We start from the raw sequence: 15,752 nt of genomic DNA, 5'->3' as shown, positions 1-15,752 counted from the left end.
TCCCGTGGCTACTTTATATACGTGCATATTGAGCAAGCTGGGCTAGTGGAAGGTGTCCCTGCCCATGGCAGGGGGCTGGAACTGGATCTTTAAGGTCCCTTCCAACCCAAACCCTTCTGTGATTCCATGATGTTAGCATACAGGTAATGTGCACGCTCAGGGCAGTTACCTGTGTATGTGAAACCTGTGGGCAGTCCCTCCGACGGGGAAAACGGAGAGCTCTTGCACCTCGAAAAGCGCTTGTGCAGCAGACGTGCAAAAATTGGGCTCTGAAAAGCCCTGAGTGCCACTGGCGCTGGGGACGCGGGGGTGTCACAGTCCGTGCCGCAGGAATTCCCAACGATTTGTGGTGGTTGACAGCACGCAGGGGTCGGGGAAAGTGTGTTTTGCAGTAGTATGTGTCTGATGGTACCAGATAAGGAGCCAGCGGGTCAGCAGCCGGCTGAAAACGTCTCTATTTTCCAGCTTGGGTCTGAGGAGCAGAGCTGAGATGCCGGAGCGGCACCAGCAGCCTTCACCTCTAAAAACCACGCTAGGCAGTTTGGCTTCCTTGCTGTATTTGCACTATTCTTATTTTTTTATGTCTTCCTTAGAAAAGACTAAGGGAAAATCTGCTTTGAAGGTTTCCCTGGGCTTCGGTGTGCGCAGCCCAGCTCCTCGAGCCTCTCGGGCTGCGCCGTGCACGAGGGGACGGCCCCATCCTGCATCCTCCCTAGTTGTTTATAAAGATATTCGCAGCACAGCCAGCACCGTCCCCTCCGGAGAGTCCTTGGGGGTTTGTTTTGGTGACGGCGCGCCGAAGGAAAGCTGGAAGAGATCACTTTTCCTTTCTGTGCTCCCCGAGCTAAATATACAGAGCGGCAGCTGATGGCTCGGGTGGCGGTGGGAGCTGGCGGCCCGCCGGCCGAGGCTGCTGCCTTCCCCCGCTCACGAGTTACCGAGCCGGGAGGCCGACGGCTTCGCCGCGGGGCCCAGACCCCGACGGGGCCTGAATTTTCCCATTTTTCCATGTTTGTCTGCAAAATGGGAAGAGCAGCCGAAGCTTTCGCGGGCTACGAAGCAAGAGAGCGGGGTGGCACGGGGCTCCAGCCGCCCGTTCGGTCGGTGTCCTCAGTTGCGTCTGCAGGGGATTTGCAGAGTGCCTGCAAAGTTAAAACTTCCACACGTGTTTTTCATGCCCAGTCTGATATTAAAGTCCTATCTCTTTATCTAGAGATGACTTTTTTTTTTTTTTTTTTTTTTTTCTCTGAATTCTGTTACACACTCAAAAGACCCGCTGTGAGGAAGGCTGCACTGGATGATGCATGCAGGGATGTAAATGTGAAATTATCTTTTAATTGTGTTGCATATGTTAGGTGCTGGAATGTGCCTGATCCTCTTTCTCCTGTTTGATTTCCACGTACTATGTTTGCCTCACATCTCATGAACCTCTCCTGCATACAGGGTGGTCTCAAATCTTGTTAGGTTTTCTTGCACTCTCCCTTAATTTTTTAAAATATCATTTTCTTCACTTTTCTTTGGTGTCTCTGTTCTGGCCTGTCTTCCCCCGAGATGGGAGGAGGGTAGGAACACATCAAAGCGTGTTATTGTGACAGATGTGTTCCCCGAGTGAATCGTGATAGAGCTGCAGACTATACTGACACTCTCCCTCTCTCTCTCTCTCTCTCTCTCTTTTTTTTTTTCCGTTAGTGGCTCAGCCCACAGTGAAAATGCCTCGCCTCCTGTAGATGGCATTTGTTCCAGCTTTGATTTGAAGGTGCAGGTCAAATCTAAAAATAGTTTTTTGGATTGTTACTTCCTTGACAAAAAGTTGGTTTCATTGTGCCGTTTAGTTGAATTATAGTATCACAAAAAATTAAAAGAAAAGTCTGGAATCCCAAAAGCCTAGGTTATATTAATTTATTATACTCTGCCTGTCTGTATTAAAATTAATTTAACATATATGCTTACTGAATATTTCCTGGCTTCTCTTACCCAGAACAGAATTCTTCAGATGTACTGCAGAGAATGTTCATGTTCAGTCTGGTCTGTCAGTTTTGTGCAGCAACTAAAATTACATAACTAATTATTTTATTATGTATATATAAATTTTTGTTGATATATTATTATGGATTAAGTAATTGATACTATATATACTAATTTTATATATAAATAGAAAATAAAAGCACATAGATTCTTTATATGTGTATATATATCTCCTCTAATTTATATCTCTCTATATAGTTATCTATAGGTAGATATATTTTCATTCTCAGTCCCTGAAGTTCATGTGCTCAGATACCCGCCGGATTGCCGGCAGAGTGTAGCGTGGGCAGATCTCCCGTGGCCGCACTTCAGTGAGTTCTAGATGTTGGAGGTTCCACCACCCGGAGTGGGGCACGAGCTACGAGAAGCAATCCCGGGTAGAATTCGCACTGACACAGGAACTCCTTCAAAAATAAGACTGATATTTGGCAGCGTTGGGTGATTTGGATGACCTGCATTTTGATGCCACCAAATACAAGGTCTTACAGAACCAAAAAAGTGCTTTTCAGCTGGCAAACCTCCCGCTGCTTCCTGGATAGTCTTGAAGTTGACGATTTGCTGAAGCCCAGAAAGCCTGATTCTGAGCTTTGCCCTGTCTCTGAGCAAGGAGCAGCTCGTGTTGTTTAGCTGATGATTCAATTTCATCTTTAATTGTCACGGGTGATGCTGGGACTCCAGGCGCAGACGCGTGTGTGGACGGCAGTCGCGGTTCTCTGCCCCAGCCCGGCTCCTCGTCCTCCCCACACACCCCTCTCTACATACCAAGACCTTGCTGCTGTGCATCAGCTGTCTTGCTCGATTCCTCCTTAGAAAAAGCTTTTTTCTGTGTTTTGAGCAGCTGCTCTCTTGTGCCCCGTCTCTCCCCAGAGCGCTGGGGTAGCAAGGACCCCATCACTTGGCTTTTCTTCTCTCTTTCCAGCATTATTGGGTTAATGCTGCTGTTACACATCTTATTTACTCTGCCCTGCCTGCAGGCATCATCTGTCACAGTCTTGTGGTAAACTTTTGAGTGCTTACTGTTTCTCATAAGAGGGTGTATCCTCTAATTTCTAGGTTTACAGTTGGTGTGATCCCATAGCTATTGGATGATACTGGAGATGGAGGGATTCCTAATGGAGTGCTCGATTTCAGAAATATTCCCTCGTTCCTTCAATAGATGCTCTAGGGGGAATGGGGGTCTCTCCAAGGGGAGGGCACAAGTGGCATAAGAAGATTTTGACTTTTCTGCCAAGAGAGAGGGAAGAGCAGGAGAGAAGGATTACCGGTGCTGTACGTGTGTGCCTCCTGGAAATGCTGTGACCTCTTCTTACGCTGACGTGTCACTAAAGGACTTGGAAAGCAGGTGGTTGGAAAAGAGCAAGCGGCATGGTTTGATGTCTGGGAAGGTTCCTTTTCTCAATGAGAGGCTGAAGCTTCTAAGCCAACTTGCTTATTGTCAGCACAGCCCCAGGCAGAAATCTGCTGGCAGAGGGCTACGTGGCAAAAAGGCGGCAGAATAAAATCCTGAAACTGATAGTAGAGAAAAATGCCTTCAGCTAGAAGTAAGGTACAGGTCTGTAATAGATGGTGTTATGTATTAGAGCAGCTCAGCCTCCCTCATGAGACACCCGTCCCCAGAGCGCTGGGGCCAGCTTGGGGGCCCCCAACAGCAGAAGGACACGGAGCTGCTCGAGCGGGGCCAGAGGAGGCCACGGAGATGCTGGGGGGGCTGGAGCAGCTCCCCTGGGAGGCCGGGCTGAGAGAGTTGGGGGGGTTCAGCCTGGAGAAGAGAAGGCTCCGGGGAGCCCTTCGAGCGGCCTCCCAGGGCTTAAAGGGGGGACAGGAAAGGTGGGGAGGGACTCTGGGTCAGGGGGTGGGGGTAGGACGAGGGGTGATGGTTTTAAACCGAGAGAGGGGAGATTTAGGTGAGATCTAAGGCAGAAATTGTTCCCTGTGCGGGGGGTGAGGCGCTGGCCCAGGGTGCCCAGAGCAGCTGTGGCTGCCCCCTCCCTGGAAGGGTTCAAGGCCAGGTTGGACGGGGCTGGGAGCACCCTGGGCTGGGGGAAAGGGGCCCTGCCCGGGGCAGGGGGGTGGCACTGAGTGGGCTTTGAGGTCCCTTCCCACCCAAACCAGTCTGTGGTTCTATGAACTAGGGAGATGGTGTAGTTTTAATCAAATTAAAAGACAGGAGATGCTGTGTCTCAGATTTATGGGAACTTTGCCATATAAATTATGTGACAACCTGTGGATGTAATAATAAGGAAGACAGGTGAAAAATATTTTATTCTTTTTTTAAATTCTCCCCATCTCTTTAAAAGATTAATCAAAGAATAATCCCGCTGTTTATTCTTCTCCTAGTTCTTGAGGGAGGACTTGAATTATCATGACCCAACAGTCAAGCACAGCACCTTCCATGGAGAAGACAAGCTCATTAGTGTGGAAGATCTCTGGAAGGCCTGGAAGACATCTGAAGGTAAAAAAGACAAACAAGCAAATTGAAACAGCCCGCTCCACCCCCTTGCCATAAAAGTGATAAACGCTTTGGATTTCATATAACCTTGGCAGCAGTTTTTGTACCTCCCAGGGAAAATCTGCTGCTGCTGCTTTTGCTGCCTTGAACAAGTACTCTTCCAGCTCCCTTTTTGCAGGAGGCCTTTCAGGATTTTGTTGGTCTTGGTACTTCCCAACTGTTAATGCTGGCATCTGAGTATGGCCATAAAAGTATAAATTTGTTTTTTATTTCTCTGCCTCTATAAAAATGTGTATTAAAATAGAGCCAAATACTGCCCTATTCCAGGTTCTTCTTCAAATACCAAGTTTCAGATGGTATTTTTATGGGGTAACAGCGTCCTAAATATTCAACAGAGCTGTGTGGGAGTTTTCCTATAGATTGTGTTTTCCTTAGAAGAAATTAGCCGAACCTGAAAAGCTCCTTGATCTAGTGAAAAGAAGGTAGAATAAAGTCCTGAAACGAAGTATTCATAACTACATTCAATGTAAAACTAAGCTACAACCTGTTAAGGAATGGTATTATTCATCACAGCAAGTTAACCCAGGGAGGTGGTGGAAGTTCGATCACTGGTGGGAAACTTCTCGAAGCTTCTGAATCTTGGAAGAAACTTTAAAGTTGGGTAGTGCTTCCCTGGCTGTGCCTGCGGCTGCCTCACACCCTGCCTGGCTGTTTCCAGGCATCGGAGAGTGTTCGGGGTGGTCAGGAAAAGGCACAATTTCACTTCTACTTTCTTCACGACCTGAATTTTGGAATTGCTTTTTTGAGAAATCTTAAAACTCTTTTTTTTTTCATTCTTTCTAGTTAAGAAACTTTTTATTCTCAAATTTTGGGCTTCACTACAGAGTGATATTCTATCTTAAGACCAGTAGTACTAATAAGAAAAATCTTCAGTGCCTTGGAAATGAGAAGGTGAGGGAGGGTATAGAAGTAGGAGGATTGCACTTTTGCAAAGCATAAGTGTCGTGTTTACTGCAGATGCACTTTGATTTACGTACTGTGCTGTGAGTGGTGTGTTGCTGCAGATCACATTGGTGTGTTGGGTCTCTTTGTGATCACATGCACCATTCCTGCCAAAGGCTGCCCTTTACTCCTCCTCTTGCGCTTTTCCTTTTTTCTCAGTGCTCTAGTCATCATGTTGCTCTCAAGATCTGGAACGTCCTTTTCCCAATACTTTTAATGGCTGCTCTTCCCTTTACTTAGTCTTTTCCCTTCCCTCTGTCCTCCAAGATCAGGCAATCTTATCAACCCCCATCACTTGAAAAATTGGATTTCAGTCTTCTGATCAATTCATCAACTGTAAAGATTTCAATTTCTCATTTGTGTCCTGTTCTGTTTGTATTTGATTTTTCTGTCCTAGCCTTTAAATTACTTGGGGGTAGGATGTGCTCAGTGTTTTCAAAGCGCTGTGCAGCTGTAAGTAGTGTTACAGTCCCTCACAATCCCAGAAGGACTAAAGGAATACATAGGTACCACACTTGGAAGGCGGTTTGAAAGCCCAGTGGTTCTGTGCATGATCCTGGAGTTGTTTATCCAGGACCAGACTCTCTGTCCAATGGAGATGGGCAGCCACATGTTGGAAATTCTTGTCCAAACCACTTACAAGTCAGGATGATGCTAATGAATCACTTTGTCTCCTGTGTTCAAGGAAAGCCTCGTGTGAGCAATATTTATTCTGTTGTAAGGCTGTTTACAGATGGCTTTGCCTGAAGTATATTTTAATGTCTGCTGGGAAAGGGTAGAAATAATTAAGGGATGGAGGAGAACATCCCATGGTACTCCCCGGGTCCTTTAGTTGCTGAGCTGCTTTTGCTTTCTCCCTGCTTCTGACAATCACAGGACTTGCCATGTCTTTGGGTAGAGCTGCTGTGGCATAATGGTTTTCCTTGTGTTGGATTTAGTTACCACTCTTGTTTTCCCTTCTTGTCGTTCTGTATATCTAGCTGATAAAATACATTATTAGTTTCTAAAGGATGGTCCCATATAGAGCCTAATCATTTGAACTCGAGTCATAAAACTGGTAGAATCAGGCTTGTGTAAAAGGTCTGCTCCTTCATCTGCGTGTAAAAGCAGCTTTGAAAGGGCACCGAGGTCTGATGGGGATGAGTGCCCGGGGAGGCTCTGCCCATTCCATCTGTTTTCAAGCTGAGTGCTTTTCCTGCTTGCTGTTGCTGTTGTTCCTGGTCACACGTGTAAACTAAAAAGTTGTTTCTGCCCCCTGATTATCCAAAAATACAAAGGTTGTGACGCTCTTACAAGGTATTGGATTTGATAGATAAAGCCTTTGGTAAGCATGACTCTACCAAAGCTGCTGAAGTAGCAGATCAGATTGTCGCGGCAAGGATACAGGGCAGGGGAGCTGCTCATCTTTCAGAGAATCACAGACTGGTTTGGGTGGGAAGGGACCTTAAAGCCCTTCCAGTCCCAACCCCCCTGCCATGGGCAGAGACACCTTCCACCATCCCAGGATGCTCAACCCTTTGAACTTGCGCGTGCTTCCTGACGCTGCCAGCTTGTTTCTGAGTGATTTCTTCCCAAAATAAAGACCTCTGGATATGGAAGGCCAGAAAAAAAGAGAGGAGCTGGGGGGGGCTTCAGAGGAACCTGGGGTCTGGCAGGGCTGCTGTGTGAGGCTGAGAGGTGACCGTTGGCGTGGGGACGCGGAGGGGAGTCGCAGGACAAGCCCTGCATCGCTGGCGGGGACGGGGGGACCCCTGCCAGGTCTGGGGGAGCATTAACTGTGGGGAGTTTCTTTGAGCGAGGGCAGTTCGCTGGCTTCGTGTTTGCCAGCCTGCATCCGTGAGTCCTCGAGCACGTACGTGGAGATGACACCTTCTTTTCAAGTCTTGCTCTCCCCTGCTCAGCACTTGGCTCTCGCTCTGTCCTCTTTCCGTCGAAGGCGTTCAGCTCTGGAGTGAGCTGGAAGATGTTTCTCATATTTGTGGGACGACTCATTGTTGACATTTAAGAACTCAGCCCTCAGAGCCAGCAGTAAATGGGCCTTTTCTCCACTTGGCTGTTGGAAAGGGCATGTGAGAGAGGGGCCGACGGATGTTGGGCCAGGAGCGTGCGAGTTGGTGACTGTCAGCAGTGGGTGATGGCCAGCACAGCGCTCTGGGATGCTGGAGGCTGGGTAAATGCTGCAAGAGCTCAGCCCATGCTCAGCAAAGACCAAAGTTGATCAATTAAAGCACAGCAAACCCACCTCTGTCCTATAAAGAATATCTGTTGCATGGTTTTCTTTGCCTTCACGCAATTGCTAGAAGTACAACAAAAGTAAGTAGCAAAGGCAGAAGCTTAACTTCCAAAGGTTTCGTTATCTGTGGCTTTGGAGCTGTGTGTCAGCTCCAAAAATAATCCACAAATCCACAGGTTGAGGCACTTAAGGAGAAAAGTTCACCTGGTTCACTTGGGCTGCTGCACCCTCTCCACCTCCTTCTGTAAATCACTTTCTCAAGCTGTTTACAACCATTTTCTTACAGCATTTCTCCATATGCACTTCGGGTTTTTTTTAGTTGATGCTCACAGGGTCCACAGGTCTGGAGGAGGGGTGAGGCTTTCAGAGCATGTTGCCAGATACGTTAGCTGAATTCAGTATTCCAGGGGTTTGGGCATGTGGTGAGGATGAGTGTACTTTGTTGGGAGTTTGGAGACAGCAACATCACTCGGATGATAGAAAAGGAAGAGATTTCACTTGTCACCTGCCAGTACTTTGGGTGTTGCCTCTCCGAGGATCTCAGCCTCGGGCGCTTCTGGTGACATCGTGAAAGGCTGCCAGTGAAGCGTCACCCGCGCCAGCACTGTCTGAGGCTGCTCCTTTATCTGATGGCCTCATTGCATGTTTGGCTTTCGTGAGCTGAAAGCCCAGTGTCAAATCAACCACCATGTAAATGTTTGTTGTCAGAAGCTGCCCTTGGGAAAGCACCAGTCCTGACGCATGATGTGGTAGTGTCTGTTAAGGCTAAATGTGTAGCAGCCCATCGTGTCTACGCTGAATCTGTGTAGAAGAGACTAGGGAAAACAATCATACAAGCAACCAGGTAGAGGTTGAGGATCTGCAGGGTTGCCCAGAGTATCCGGGGGGATCATTTCTTGTCTTGATAGTCCAAAGGATTTAACATCCCCGCCCCAGATCACTTAATAGGAATGTGTTTAAACTCTGCAGATATTTTTTGTTTGCTGAAGGTGATAGGCTGAAGTCTGTCTGGTGAGGTTATGCTGCTGTTGCTGGCTTGACGATTGTAGTTGCTTAGTAAAAATATTAAGCCGCTTGCTTGTTTTCTGCCTCTCCTACAGTGTATAACTGGACAGTTGACGAGGTGGTTCAGTGGCTCATTACCTACGTAGAGCTGCCACAATACGAAGAGACCTTCAGAAAGTTGCAGCTGAGTGGACATGCCATGCCCAGGTCAGTGCTCACTGCATTGTCTTGTGTTCCTCTGGGATGCGTGCCAGGGAGAAAACCAGATCTGAGGCGGCTGGTAACATCGTGTGCTATTCCTCGGGGAGCAGAGCTGAATTCCTGTTCCGCTTCGGCGACGTTTAGAGGCTTTGGCTTTGCTGTGGTCCTCTCTGCAGGGAGTGATTTAGCTGTAAGCCAGCATGGGTCTGTTCTGGGTGAAAGGAGGGGCTGCAGTCCGAGTTGTGTGGTCGTGAGTATTGTTTGGATGCTAGACTTCACCTGCCTACGCCCGAAGCTACATGGTTAGAGCTAAAACCCTGACCTGGAACAGGGCAGACCTAGGCTACATCCTGGCTCTGCCACAGCCTGCTTTCATAACCCCAGCCAGTCGTGGAGCTTCTTAGTGATTGTTCATCATCCTCAGCAAAGGAGCATCTCCACTGGCCAGGTTGCACCTAAGTAGCATTTAAGTTCCCAGTTCAAGGGCTACTAATCATGTATCTGTGCACCAGTCAGCACTGGTATGTGCTGATGTTAATTTGTGCCCCTGGATGCTCTAGCAAAGGAGACTTCTGTTCCTCAAGAGAAACACTGGCTGTGGGTTGGCCTAAACTTTCAACAGGTTTGAAAAAACTCGGTGCAGCTTTTTGGGTAAAGGTTATTGTTACTGAAAAGGGGCTTGTAAACTGACTGGGAAGGAGGGATCAGCTGGGAACAGCTTCAAGTTTTTGTGGCAGTGCATGGTGTGCCCACTTTTCTTCCAAGTGAGAAGTGTGGTCTTACAGTCTATGAAATAAGATGTCAAAGGCTACCAATATAGGTTTGATTTAAAAAAGAAAAAAAAAAGAAGTAATTGGTAGGACACCAAAAGATCAGTTTTGATAGGAAATCAGTAATTTAGGTTGTTGGGATTTATGAAATAAGTGTAGCCTTCGTTTTTCTTCTCCCTCCCGAGTGAAGCCAGAGACACTGCTGCGTAACTCTGTCCCAGAGACAGCCTGTATCAGAGGTGACAGTCTTGGAGGGATTTCTTTTGTCCTGATAGCCTGAGCAGGGAGCTTTTAGGCCCTGCTCATTGCAACGCTCCTCCTGTAGTCTTCATGTTACTAATTTTTGGTCAGCTATTAATCCAGATGGATATGACCACGTCTACTTCTTTTTTTATCTTTTTTTCTTTTTACAGGCTAGCAGTGAACAACGCTACCATGATGGGAAGTGTTCTGAAAATGACAGATCGAAGCCACAGGCAGAAGCTGCAGCTGAAAGCTCTGGACACGGTGCTGTTCGGGCCTCCTCTCTGTGAGTACCAAGATTCAGAGTCTTTTGGCTGCTCATCAAGAGGATCTGTGCCTGCTCAGCATTGGAGAGCAAAGATAGATCCGTGTGAACCAAACTTTGCCCTGCACAGCCTCACCCTTAGGGTAAATCATTCCTGGTGCAATTCCCCCCGGAACGGGAGCGGGTTGCCTCTGGATTTATTGGAGCAGCTCTCCAGCCCGGGGGCATCCTGCCTGCTGGCCTCAGGTTGCCTCTGGATTTATTGGAGCAGCTCTCCAGCCCGGGGGCATCCTGCCTGCTGGCCTCGTGTTTCCACCTCCGGGCTGCTCGCCCTGTCCTGCCGGGCTCTCCCGTGTCCGTGGGGTGAAACCTTCCCGTCCTTCCCGCTCGTGGCGGTGCTGGCCGTGGGGCGAGGCCTGCGGCTGCTCGGGAGAGGATCTGTTGGAGGGCAGGGAAGCTGCTGCCGGGCACCCGGGGCTGCGCCGGTGACTCAGGCTGCAGATTGCCCGCCTCTGGATGAGGGAAATGGCAAGTAGGCTGGATGGGGAGGATTTGGGGTGGATGAGAACGAGGGACTGGGTTCCTTTGATGCTGATTATAGGCGTCTGTTGGCGTGCTCTTGAAGCCCTCTGATGCTTATCTCGGCACTGCTCGGGGTGCTCCTTTTGCATTCGTTCCGTCTGGCTCACATCTACTGTCTATTAAAGGTACTTTTGTCTCTCTCCCTCTTAGTCATGTCTTTCTCATGAGCTTTAGGTGCTTTGGTGAGGTGAGCAGAAACCTAGCTTGATCAGGGCCTGTTTCTGCTTGGCATTGTGCAGATGAGATGGATTCTTAGGGCAGACTGTTGCCTGTACATGATTTGAGCCCTCTTCCACAGTGCTCCTCGTTCCCTTTTAGTTGTCCTGCATCCCCTGTGCGGGAGGATTAAAATGAAGCCAAAGGGACACTTTCTTACCATGGTGCAAACGCAATAGTCTGGGCACAAATTCTGACTCAGGAACTCCCCCAACCTTGCTGACAGCTGGAGGGTTACACCATCGAAAATACCACTTTGTGCTTCCTCTGCTTTTATATTGTTTTTTAAGCAACTGCAGCTGTCTGCTGCTGGAATAGCAGATGGGATGTACTCCTGCACTGTGGGACACAGATCTGCTAACAAACTAATGCAGAAGTTCAGGGATTTTGGCTTTTTTCCAACCTTCCCTCTCTGGGCTACCCAGCACTTGGCCAGTGGGAAGTGATAAGGCACTTCCATTTATTACAGTAACAATATATATATTTTTTTTTAAGTCCAGCTGTTAACACAGTCTTTTCTTGTTTGGAGCCTCTGGCCAAATTCCTGAGAAAAGGTGCAGTGAGGCAAATCCTGGGAAGGCTGGCTGTGCAGAACAAACTAAGTGAAATTTATGAGGCTTGGCAGAGATATAAGCTGAGGGAATTAGAAGCCTAGGTTATACAATTAGCCATTTTTGCTTCCAGTTATTAAGCAGCGTACATTCATTCAGGTGGTTTGCTTTTTTATTGATGCTTGGCCTGTGCCACATGCAGGCACTCAGTGACATTGCACAGGGGTGGCAGAGATGTGGGGCGAGTGTCTGTTATCGCTGCTCACCCAGCAAAGGCTCGAGCCCAGTGACTCCAGTGCTGGGAGGGGGAATTTTTCACGCAGTTCTCGGATGCTCTGTAAAAGGCAAAGTAAATTACTTGTAATGGTTTGGGATTAATGGTTGAGGTACTCGGTTTTGCCCTGCGGCTGTCGTGGCCCTGGAACATGAACCTCCTCCGGTCACGCAGGTGAAAGCGCGCACTGAATCGTCCTGATCGGGTCGTGTCAGAGCAGCACGGGTTTGTTACGGATTTTGTGACCTGCAGATGTGTCAGGTATGTGATAGAGGAAACAGGCTTTCAGTTTTTAGCTGAAGTAGAGATTTAACACTTTCTAGAAAGTGATTTTTTTTTTTTTTTTTTCTGTTTTCTGGAACTTGAATGGATTTGTCTCCGGTTCATACTGCAGTGTGTGGTGAGAGGTTGTTTATCTAAAACTGATTCCTTAAGGAATGGATTGTGAAACAGCAGTTGTCAGCAGCCATTAGCAGCCGGCACTTTTGGGAAGTACTCGGTGACCTCTTCAGCTGCAGAAGCAGCTTTTGTGCAGTGGTGGATTTAGTGGTTTCAGGTACGTTCCTGTTAGGGTTCTTTTCAGGTGGTCTGTTTGGAGCGGGAAGCTGCTGGCCGTGGAATGTGGCTCACAGGCGCAGGATTTCACTGTCTTCTCTCTTGACCAGGGTTTTTCTTTTCTCTTGAAGCTCCTTTCTGTTCACCGCAGGTGTAAAAGCATTCAAATGAAATCAGCCTAGACTTTTAGCACCATGACTGCTTCCTGCAGACTCATAAAACCCGAGACCTCGTTGTCGGTGGGGATTATAGCACATGCACCAAGGTATGGTTCCTCACTGGCACGGAGCTGGGTGAAGCTTTTTCCCATCCTGGGGCCAGAGAGCTGCTTCTCTGCTGCCTCCTGAGATTTGTTGCAGAAGCTCCAGCGTCGGGGTGGCCGAGTGGGGCACGTGGCCGGTTTCTGTGCTGGTCTGTAGGCTCCTGTAATCCCACGAGGTCTGATTTCCTGGGCCAGGCTCCAGACAGGCCATTTCCTCCTTCAAACAGGTCTGCCCACTTGCAGGGTTGTAGCTCTGTAATTAATCCAAGCGCGAAGGATTATGGTAAAATTATAATCTAAGCAAGATGAAGCGATTGCTTCTTCTGTGTCCATGTCCCTTTGATGTCCTGTTCCTGTGGTTCAGGAATTCACGCTGCACAAGATACCACAACTTCAGGTGAAACAGGAGAGTGGAATTCAAGAAAGCAAAACGTAAAATTCAAAACAATAGATATTTTTGGTGAAAAGTGAATTTAAATTTTTGTTTCTCATAACTTTCAAGTGATGGAGACCGAGACGTCGTGTCCCCTCACAGGTGGTTCAGGCCACTACTGTGGTACTGTTTGGGGTTAAAAGGCTGACAAAAAGCGGTGTACTTCCATATAGCTTCCAATATAGCGATTTGTTTCCCTTTATTATAATTAAAAGCATATTTGACAAGTATTTCTAGATCTGTTGAATCATTATTTGTTTAATGCAATAGAATTTCTTAACCAAATAGCAAATTAATTTATCTCTGTGAGATTTACTATCCACTTTAAATATTTACAGTTAACTGGATTGTGTTTAGATTACCTGCACCTAGATAGAAAAGCAGCTTTGTCCCATTACTGGGCTTCATAGGGTCCGTTAGCGTTATTATATGGTTTTCTCAGTCTGTGTGCCAGCAGCAGCCAGTCGATGAGCTGGGCTTTAGGCTGGGGGTCTCTTCAGGAGCAATAGCTCTGAACCTGAAAAGCCAAGGAGCGGGGCAGCAGGCAATCTGGCTGGTCTTACGGCATCCTACTGCCAGTGAAAATCAGCACATTTCTAAAAATGTCTTTCTGTAATTATCTTGTGGGTCCACTAGCAAATAAAGAGAGTGTTAAGTACTCGAGAAAGGACTAGGGCTTTATCAACAGATAGAAGAACTGTAGGTGCAATCAGAGTTTATCAAGCTGTTGGCTTCATTTGGGTTTTTTAAAAGCGGAGGCATTTTTGTATTTTGTTTTCTGTTGTGATGCTTACGGCAGCTGCCACCAAGGCCGGCTTTAGAGGGAGCGGTGCCTGTCCCGCATCTGTGTCCTCGGGTGGTTCTTTCCTGTCTTGTATCTGGAAATGTCTGCTACTAAACGAGGAGGGTACATCACTGATCTGATTAATTCACGTAGGGAAATTAAAAAATCAGTAATTCCTATGTGTGTGTTTTCTGATATTTCAACCTAGATGTCAACAACTGGTGTAGAATTTATTGAATATGTAGGTTTTCTCTTGTTTTATCAATGCTTATGTAAGTTGCTGATTTTCTAACAATCCATCCTGGTTCTATTCCCAATGTAAAACTTTGTGAATCTTTTGGTTTAAAAGTTGAGGCTTTGAATTTGTGTCTTTCATGGTGGGACTTAAGACACCTGAGGTTACTGTTCAGCTGGTGCTATTGTGCAGCTTTTTGCCTTGCTTCTTTAAAACACGAAACAAAGGCAGCGCTGCAAACCTGACGTGACATTAAGAGTCTCGCAATCAATGCGTAACCACTACTGTCTTTCATAAAATTGTGTCCGCTCTTCCTTCTTTCCCCCAAAAAGAAAAGAGCAAAAGTTTAAAATCATTCTCCCTGGGTGTACGTTGCTTTTTCCTGCAGCTTTTGCAAGCCCAGGTTTGCCCGGTGGCGGTTGCTGGTGCCGGGAGCGAAGGGGTGAAGCGGTGCCAGAGCAGCAGAGCAGAAGAGGCCACACGTGAGCAGGGAGAACAGGCTGTGCCAGCCCGTTTTGCAGGCGAGGGGGAAATGCAGCCTGATTTAAGTTGCAATAAACTGGACACAAACAATCCGAGCTCCGGCTATAAAACTTCTGCTCCCGTGCCTTGCTGTACGGTTGGCCTCTGTCACAGGGCGTTTGGTACAGACACTAAATAGCTAAAATAACACAAAGTTCTGGCACGCCACGTTAAAAGGCAGCAGGAAAATTGAGAGTAGAAGGATTTATCTTGTGTTGCCTTGGTGATACAGCACCCCGAAGGGTCACCCCCCTGGCAGCTGTGAGAGCACAAGGCTTGGCGGGCGGGCAGAGGGAAACTGATGCCAGCCACGACGGGAGAGACCCAGCCCGTCCCGCCCTGCGCAGGCAGCGACGGGCGGTCGCTGCACGTGGAAAACGCCGCCTTTTTCTGCTCGATGTAGGTTTTTGGCCAGTGACTCTGGCCGCTGAACGTCCCCGGTGGTTCTGACCCGAGCCTGGGCCCGGCCAGAACAACTGCGGCAGAGCAGGGCAGCCCACCCGAGCTCTTCCGTGGGTGGCCTGAGCTTAACAAGAACTACCCCAGAAAAGGCATTTTATGCCAGAACACCGCTGCTGTCGTTACTTGCGGTCTTTCCCACTATTCCACCTCGGGAAGGCGCTCACCCTGGAGGAGCGACGTGTCCTGCAGCAGTTATTCCTGAACCCAGAAGCGATGCTTCGGTCTCCTTCCTCATGCTTGACAAATCCCGAGTGATTTACAGCGTCCCCGTGTTTTTTGCAGACTGGTACGTTGGTAGTGCCTGTCTGACAGTCACGGTCGTGCGTGGCGGGGGGTGCACCACGTACATCAAGCACGCACAGACTGACTGTTGGAAAGATAATTCCGGGGTCGGGATCTATCGGGCTGGGAGCGTGCGGTGCGTGGGCCAGGCTCAGGCGTATCGCTCTGCCGCCCGGGCTGTGCAGCAGGCGCAGTTGCCGGGGTTTTTGAACGAATCCTTCCAGTTGCGTTGGCGCTCGGAAGGAAATCAGAGCTATTAATTGCACCCGGGAGACCCGTTGTGGAATGGTTGTGTCACGGCAGCGTGAATGTGTAAAAGGGCTGGTGCAAAGATAACGGCCGTCCTTGCGCGCTCCTCAGCACGTGCCTCTCCCGGCAGACTCTGACAGGACCCCTCCGAG

The 15,752-nt window shown here is 48.2% G+C and overlaps 1 protein-coding gene across 5 annotated transcripts in view; it reads left to right on the top strand.

Annotated features, from left to right (window-relative positions):
- The window catches only part of STIM1 (stromal interaction molecule 1), a 99,850-nt gene that overhangs the window by 46,543 nt on the left and 37,555 nt on the right, over positions 1-15,752 (top strand). For all 5 annotated transcript variants that reach the window (XM_042791911.1, XM_042791914.1, XM_042791912.1 and 2 more), the window contains exons 4-6: positions 4,363-4,477; positions 8,810-8,921; positions 10,099-10,214. In XM_042791911.1, coding sequence (XP_042647845.1) covers positions 4,363-4,477; positions 8,810-8,921; positions 10,099-10,214 — 343 coding nt within the window. The remainder of the gene's footprint in view (positions 1-4,362; positions 4,478-8,809; positions 8,922-10,098; positions 10,215-15,752) is intronic.

The sequence above is a fragment of the Tyto alba genome, unplaced genomic scaffold (assembly GCF_018691265.1).
Source record: "Tyto alba isolate M040663 unplaced genomic scaffold, T.alba_DEE_v4.0 Super-Scaffold_2, whole genome shotgun sequence".
Taxonomy (NCBI): Eukaryota; Metazoa; Chordata; class Aves; order Strigiformes; family Tytonidae; genus Tyto; species Tyto alba.
The sequence above is the reverse complement of the archived record's forward strand: the minus strand, read 5'-3'. Positions and strand labels throughout refer to the sequence as shown.